Source organism: Bombina bombina, chromosome 6 (genome assembly GCF_027579735.1).
Source record: "Bombina bombina isolate aBomBom1 chromosome 6, aBomBom1.pri, whole genome shotgun sequence".
Taxonomy (NCBI): Eukaryota; Metazoa; Chordata; class Amphibia; order Anura; family Bombinatoridae; genus Bombina; species Bombina bombina.
Genome location: NC_069504.1, coordinates 814,966,596 through 814,974,785, shown reverse-complemented (window position 1 = coordinate 814,974,785; position 8,190 = coordinate 814,966,596). Strand labels below are relative to the sequence as shown.

General features: G+C 34.5%; 1 protein-coding gene across 2 annotated transcripts; it reads left to right on the top strand.

The window, feature by feature from the left end:
* The first annotated feature begins 807 nt into the window (after window positions 1-807).
* YJU2B (YJU2 splicing factor homolog B) lies at window positions 808-7,712 on the top strand. 2 transcript variants are annotated; one of them, XM_053718178.1, is made up of 9 exons: window positions 808-880; window positions 984-1,036; window positions 1,448-1,530; window positions 4,062-4,117; window positions 4,270-4,330; window positions 5,386-5,528; window positions 5,642-5,814; window positions 6,884-7,022; window positions 7,122-7,712. In XM_053718178.1, the coding sequence occupies exons 4-9, from the start codon at window positions 4,069-4,071 to the stop codon at window positions 7,616-7,618; spliced, it is 1,062 nt and encodes a 353-aa protein (XP_053574153.1). In that variant the 5' UTR covers window positions 808-880; window positions 984-1,036; window positions 1,448-1,530; window positions 4,062-4,068; the 3' UTR covers window positions 7,619-7,712. The 2 variants fall into 2 exon arrangements, with proteins under 2 accessions (XP_053574153.1, XP_053574154.1); XM_053718179.1 differs by lacking the exon at window positions 7,122-7,712 and having other exon boundaries at window positions 862-880; window positions 6,884-7,081.
* Window positions 7,713-8,190: the final 478 nt, after the last annotated feature.

The following is an 8,190-nucleotide window of genomic DNA, read 5'->3' as shown; positions in this document are numbered from 1 at the left end:
CACACACAGTTATCATTTTATATTTCAATAATTATTTATTAGGTTATAGTCACAATTACAGTTTATCATTTTAAGAGACAATCTGTCTTTAATGTTCTTTTAAATGGACCATTTACACAAGTGTATTGTACTCTGACCGCTTCCTTCCACAATAATTGGGACAATGAGGTATAAAACAAAATTTAAAATGGACATATTACTTTATTTCCTATAATTTATATTAAAGAACAACAGTTAATAAGGTACTATGTCTTAGATATGTAGCTGACATGAACAACTCCCACGTAAAAAAAAAGAGTTGGTTTATTAAGCACCAGGAACATCCGGGGGTTTTTTTGTGTTTTGCTTTTTTTTAAAAAAAAAAAAAAAAAAAAATTCCGAAATACTTTTTGAGACTTTTTTTTTTTAAGTGGAACGGATTTTGCGTATTCATGTCCCTTTAAAAAAGACACAGGAAACTGAAATGACTTGTTTGGAGTGTGTTGTTCTAAGTGAACTACGTTTGCCCATATTTTGTTACCCAGAGTTAATAGCAAATGATCATGGAATCTTCAATGTGTACAGTGTTACTCCCATCAATATCAATATTTTATTTAACCTATGCATGCGTGTGTCGCAGAAAAATTCACAACCAACGCGGTAATTTATTTGTCAACGAATCAGATTAGCTGTACTTTACGGCAATTAATTCACAATAACTATGTTCCTTCCCTGCCACCTACGAAACGGGAGCGCTTGTGGATGACGTCCAGGTGGTCAACAACTTAGTGAATGAAGAAAGTGTTGTTTTTCTTAGTTGGTATCGGTTGCATGATCTGTAGGGGAAACAATTTGTAATAGCACAACTCGCTAATAGTGCATTTACACAGCCACCAATATGGTGAGTATACTGTCACTGTGCATAATAAAATCACAAAAATATTTATTGTTTGTAACGCAACACTTCATGCAAGCTTGCTAACAAATATTGTGTTTTTTTATAGGGAGAACGGAAAGGGACAACAAGTATTACCCTCCAGACTTCGATCCTGCAAAGGTAACGTTTTAAACATATATCTAGCGGAGTATTAATATCTATTATAGTGTCTGAAGTACCAAAAATAATGCAACTGTAGAGAACAAAATCCCTTTAACTGATTATATATATATATATATATATATACTATACTGTATAATGTATATATCATACCCATGTGTTTGTGTTAGTAAAGAGTTTTTATGGACCAGTGCTAAAGGAGATCGTAAGGCATTAGGCTTGAAAAATCCAAGGAAATCTTCTACATATATTTGCTTATATGTTTCTCTGTTTATTAAAAAACAATGTAAAAAAATCATGCACCGAATCCTTTTTGATAGTGCAAAAAAATTCTTAATTTTATCATTTTCTAGGATGTATATTATTACACCCACTAAACTAAAACGTATATATATTTTTTTGAATTCATAGCATGGATCCCTCAACCGATACAAGAACAGTCACCCTTTACGGGAAAGGGCAAGGAAGCTGTCCCAAGGCATCCTTATTATCAGGCAAGTATTTATAGTGGTATATCTAAGCACTGCAATCACTATATTATTAAGGTACATGGTGGGTAGATAGGAAATAAACTAATCTTTAAAAGTATGGAGCAATTTATTTTCAGTCACTGCAGATATGTGCATGTTTAATTGAGAAAAATATTTAAAGTGATTGTAAACTTAAAGGGACATTATACACTCGTTTTTTCTTTGCATAAATGTTTTGTAGATCTATTTATATAGCCCATAAAGTTTTTTTTTTTTAAGTTATTTTTAAATTTAAAAATGGATAGTTTTCGCTTATATTAAATAACATTGCTCTGATTTTCAGACTCCTAACCAAGCCCCTAAGTTTTAGGAGAATACCGACGTATACCTAATCCAGCTTGCTTCTGTTGTGTAAAGGGTCTTTTCATATGCATAAGGAAGGGGGAAGTGTCTGCTATTTCCCACTTGGAGTGGGTTTTCCAGTACCCTTTTTAAACAGAGCTAAACTGGAAGCTTCTAAGTAAATTTTCTTAAAACGGTTTTATACTGGATTTTTATATAAGTATTGTGCATATTATTATTTGATAGTAGTGTCTATTACATGCAGTTATTTGAAAACTTGGTGTATACTGTCCCTTTTAAGCTCTACTCTCAACAATGTTTGTAAAGAAGAAGGAAATGATAGGCACTTTCTTTGATCAAAATGATTGTAGACACTAAAATATATAAATAATCGCCCTTCTCATTTTCTTATACATCTCTGCCGTTCCTCCGCCCCTCAACAAAATGTCTTTTTCTGTGTAAAATGACTAATCACGCTGTAGCCTATAGTAACACGCCCCCTGTGGTGTCCAGCAAGTTAATAATAACACTCCCTTGTTTTGATCCCAAAGGGGGGGGTCTTATAATTGGCTGCAGCGTGATTCGTCATTTTACACTAGAAAAATATTATGCGTTACGGGTGGAGGAACGGCGGAATGTATAAGAAAATGAAAAGGGCGATTATTTATATATTTTAGTGTCTACAATCATTTTGATCGATGAAAGTGCTCATCATTTATTTTTTTATTACAAACATTGTTTGAGTATAAAGCTTAAGTTTACAATAACTTTAAGCCTGAAAAACATTTCTCCTCTATCTGCTACCGTTTAACTCAAGATTATGACTCCTTGTTTTGTTTTTGATTTTTGTGGAAAATGCTTTGTTTCCACCTTATTAAAGGGACATGAAACAAAAAAAAAATATTGAATGATTCCGATATATAATACAATTTTAAATAACATTCCAATTTACTTCTGTTATCTAATTTGCTTCATTGGATAGATACCATTTGTTGAAGAAATAGCAATGCACATGTGTGAGCCAATTATACAGGGATCTATGTGCAGCTACCAATCAGCAGCTTCTGAGCCTATTTAGATATGCTTTTCATCAACAAAGGATATCAAGAGAATGAAGTATATTAGATAATTGAAGTAAATTGGGAAATTGTTTAAATTTTCATGCTTTTTCTAAATTATAAAAATTAAAAAAATTGGGTTTCATGGCCCCTTTAAAGGGGCATGAAACCCGAATATTTTCTTTCATGATTCAGATAGAGAATATCATTTCTATTATCTAATTTGTTTAATTCTCTTGGTATCATTTGTTGAAGGAGCAGCAATGCACTACTGGTTTCTAACTGAGCACATGGGTGAGCCAATGACAATCAGTGTGTGTGTATATATATATATATAGATATATATATATATATATATGTATGTGTATATATATATATATTTATATATATATAATATATATATATATATATATATATATATATATATGCCACCAATCAGCAGCTAGAACCTAGGTTTTTTGCTGCTCCTGAGTTACCTAGATCAGTGTTTTTCAACCAGTGTGCCATGAGAGATCCTCAGGTGTGCCACGGCAGACTGACAACAGTGTGACATATTTTTTAAACTTTGCTTGTTTTTTACTCCCAGTGCAGGGGTAGTTTGTAGGAGGCATGGCATAACAGCACAATACATACAGTATGTGTGTGTTTGTGTGTATGTGTATTTATATATGCTGTATTAGACTACAATGTGTGATTTTTTTTAAAATTTTGGGATGGTGGTGTGCCACAGGATTTTTTAATGTAAAAAAGTGTGCCACGGCAAAAAAAAAGGTTAAAAATCACTGACCTAGATAAACCTTTTAGCAAAGGATAACGAGAGAAAAAAAACAAATTAAAAAATAGAAGTAAATTGGAAAGTTGTTTAAAATTGTATTCTCTGTCTGAATCATGAAAGAAAAAAAAAATGAGTTTCATGTCCCTTTTAAGCCCCTTCATATATTTAAAGGTTTCTCTCCTCTAAACTATGCATATTTAATAGAGTATTTCTTTGTATGCTTTATATTTTAGACCATGTAATCTTTTAGTAGCCCTCTTCTGGATAGTTTCTAGTTTATATCCTTCTGGAGATATGGTCTCAGGTAGGATAAGGCAGGTGATCATTTTGAGCACCTCTATCACAGAAATAGTCATAGCATGTGTCTTACTTTTGTGCAGGTTTGAGATGCCGTATAATATCTGGTGCGATGGATGCAAGAATCACATAGGAATGGGTATGTTTTTGGTTCAAATTTGACCTGTTTGCACTGTTCAGTGCTTCTTATATTGTATTTCTTTTCAGACGCTTACTGTAGCTATTTCTATTTCACCTCTTCCCCCCCCCCCCCCCATTCTCATTGTTTTATGATCTATTTTTTTTCTTCAGGTGTGCGTTACAATGCAGAGAAGAAAAAAGTGGGAAATTACTACACAACTCCCATTTACAGGTTAGATATTGCATTTTGATTATATAACTTAAAGGGGCATACAACCCAAACATTTCTTTTTGATTCAGATAGAACATACCGTTTTTGTTTTTTTAAATCATTTTACTTCTATTATCACTATTTACTTTGTTTTCATGGGATTCTTTTGTTGAAGATGATACCTTGGAAGTTTGTGTACTTGAGTCTGGAGCACTGTATGCAGCTGCCATTGTGAGACCCATTGAATGGGCAAAGGTTTAAAGGAACACTAAATACATTTAATGCGCTTCCCTCTAGGTTACACTGCAGGTATCTAAAGGAGAGTTACTGCACATGTGCAAAGTTAGATTTTAACAGGGTGTCTAGACTAGGGAAGTGGGGAATATCCTCAATACTATCAATATCCTCAATACTATACTTGTAAAATGTATTTAGTGTTTAAAGGGACACTGAACCCAAATTTTTTCTTTCGTGATTCAGATAGAGCATGCAATTTTAAGCAACTTTCAAATTTACTCCTATTATCAAATTTTCTTCATTCTTTTGGTATCTTTATTTGAAAAAGAAGCCATCTAAGCTTTATTTTGGGTTCAGGACTCTGGACAGCACTTTTTTATTGGTGGATGAATTTATCCACCAATCAGGAAGAACAACTCAGGTTGTACACGAAAAATGGGCCGGCATCTAAACTTACATTCTTGCATTTCAAATAAAGATACCAAGAGAAGGAAGAAAATTTGATAATAGGAGTAAATTAGAAATTTGCTTAAAATTTCATGCTCTATCTGAATCACAAAAGAAAAAATTTGGGTTCAGTGTCCCTTTAATGTCTCTTTAGAAATGTTGAAATCAATTTCCTGCAAATATTTAACACTGTTAAAAGTGTTCTTTTAAAACTGATGCCATATAGTGCTCTGGAAACATCTGAATTCTGAAAGAAAAAAAATGAGTTTCACGTTCCTTTAATATATGGACAGTGGCTGGAAGTAAGGAATACATAGTCAGAACAAGTAGAATGATAATTTTAATGAATAACATATTCAGTGTGTCTCACGTTTTTGTCTCATTCCTTTTAGGTTTAGAATGAAGTGTCACCTGTGTGTTAACTACATTGAAATGCAGACAGACCCGGCAAACTGTGATTATGTCATTGTCAGTGGAGCTCAAAGGAAAGAAGAACGCTGGGACATGAATGAGAATGAGCAGATACTTACTACAGGTAAGTTGGCGTTAGTATAAGACAAGGGACAAAGAACATTATTTGTTAATACAGAAGTAAGCTAAAATAGGCCAGTATGCATTAATATTATATCATGGTCCCTAATCCCACAGAACATGAGCAGAAGCAGCGTTTAGAAACGGACTCAATGTTTCGATTGGAGCATGGGGTGGCTGACAAAGAAAAACTACAGCGAGCTGTCCCCTCCTTGTCAGAGATTCAGGAAGTGCAGAGTGCCTGGAAGGATGACTTTGCTATCAACAGCCTGCTGAGAAGCAAGTTCAGGGTAAGATGCAGCTAACTATGTAGGCTTTCCAAGCCATTCTTTTTCTCTCATCTCCTCTGTTATTTTCTCCTTTCATTTAGCTTTTTCTTTGGCTAACATTGGTTAAAGCTGATGTGGGCCCAAAGAGGAATGTGAACCAAGGGTATATTGGAGATAAGAACTTGATAAGAACTTGGGATGTTTTCCATGCCTTAATTGCCAGAATTGCAATAATATCATCAAAGGCCCAACTTGCACTCACCCCTCTATAGGCAAGAAATACAGGTTGAAGGATTACTATACTTGTAATTCTAAGTTTGTGGTATACCTAATCAAGTGTCCATGTGGGTTGGGGTATGTTGGCGAGACCACCCGTAAGGTACGGGAGTGCATTAACCAACACAAAAGAAACATCAGGACAGGAAATCTAGATGCCCCTGTGTCCAGCCATTTCATTACGGCTGGACATCAAATAAATCAACTCAGATTCCAGGTACTTGAACACATAAGAACAGCTAGGAGGGGTGGAAATAGAATAAAAACACTAAAGTACAGGGAATTATATTGGATACATGAGTTAGGGACTATGACCCCTAATGGAATGAATAGGGAGATGGATTGGAGTGTATGCCAGTGAGTATTAGTAATTACATATTAAACAATAAAAATCTACAGTTTAGAAATTAGGTATTAAATACTTAAAATTAAATGGTGATAAAAAAAATTTGACTAACTTGTTTACATATCCTTTGTTGAAGGTCTCTGAATATTATTTGAACAATTCAGAATTTGGCCACTAGATGGCATTTAGTTCAGAAAAAGATGGTTAAGGGTTAATACAGGTGGAAGTAGGTGTGGTAGGCGGAGCTTTAGCCTATTTAAGGTTGGTTTTAAATGTTTTATGTTAGACATGATATCCTTTCTTGAAGAGCATAGCTAGGTAGGTTCAAAAGCAGCAATGCTCTACTGTGAGCTAACCAGTGATTGATAACTGCATATATACCTTTCTTGTTGTTATCTGCCATCAGAATCTGCTTTTTTTTTTGTCTCTCAGTCCATCATACTGTACTCCCTTTCCCCTTGCCCTTAGGAGGAAAAGAAACAAATACAGGAAGAAGAGGAAAAGGATCAATTGCTGCTCAAGAAGACATCACTGGATCTTCAGCTTCTCCCTGAGACTGAGGATGACAAAAAACTTGCAGCATTACTGAAATACCGGAGCTTAGAGTGTGAGGATATAAGTGGGAATGGAGGGTGGTTGATATAATAAAGAAACAGGTTTTGCACTGCTTTGCCTTTTATATGTTCTCTTTTTCTTTACTTCTCAGCATATGAGGAGAGACAGAAAAAAAAGCGGTCAGAGATCTGCAGTCGTTCATGGTTCTCTCCTGGAGGAGGAAATAAGCAACAGACAGGTAGTAACACCTTGAGAAAACTAGTGATCAAACCCAAATCGCCATCTTTAATTGGGACAGATGCTCTTGCGCTTGGAGTTGTGCGGAGAAAATCCACAGAAAGCAGCGAAAATAGGAACTTGCAAAAACAAACTGAGGGTGGAAGTAGGAATGAGAAACTGGAGATCTTCAACGGCGAGGGGAGTGGGACGATAGACATGGCTGATGTCTGTAAAACGGGGATAAAGGACCAAGAACAGGAAGATAAAGCAATTTGTAACCAATTAAAGAGTGAGAAAGAACCCATGAACACCCAAGCTCTCAGTACAATACACAATTCTTCCCATTGTCAAAATTCTTCTAAACCTCCTGCACCGGTCTCCTGTCTTGTGCCTGATTATACAGATTCCAGCTCTGAGTTTGAAGACTAGTGCACATTAACAAACACAGAAGCCGGGCAGATCCTACCAGAACATTTATTTATACAAACCAATACATGTGTAATAAACATTTTTATTTCCAGAATGTATATCTTTCAATCAAGATGTCGTTTTTTTTTTTTTTTTTTTTCTCAATGAAAAAACATCACATGACTTGTTAAAATGTTATTTCCAACTACTGATCCTGTTTTGTAATAATATTTGCATCCAAAATAAAATAAGCACTTTCTTGTCCCTGAAAATTCTAGCTCTTTTTAGGCATTTTAGTTCAATATTTATACACGAGTTAGTTAAATTATTAGGATTTCTATTTATGAATCCCATCTACAGTCCTCAAAACCACTAAATAAATACCAAGGGAAACATATGTTTATGTCTAATATATATTATTTTATTTGTAGCAATTTATTGCTACTTTTTCTCCTGGAAATTAAGTGTGAAGATTTGTACCTACGTACCTTTCCTATTTCTACTTTTGTAAGCTAGGACAACATACAGTACAATTAACCTTTACATTACAATGTAGTGTACTATGCTTAAAAGTATGTGATCTACCAATGTAC

Bases quoted from the DNA above. Each gene is read 5' to 3' on its own strand.
- YJU2B (XM_053718178.1), top strand. From the start codon at position 4,069: ATGCCGTATAATATCTGGTGCGATGGATGCAAGAATCACATAGGAATG. The intron at 5,529-5,641 runs GTAAGTTGGCGT...CTAATCCCACAG, and splicing joins TGAGCAGATACTTACTACAG to AACATGAGCAGAAGCAGCGT. The intron at 5,815-6,883 runs GTAAGATGCAGC...CCTTGCCCTTAG, and splicing joins TGCTGAGAAGCAAGTTCAGG to GAGGAAAAGAAACAAATACA.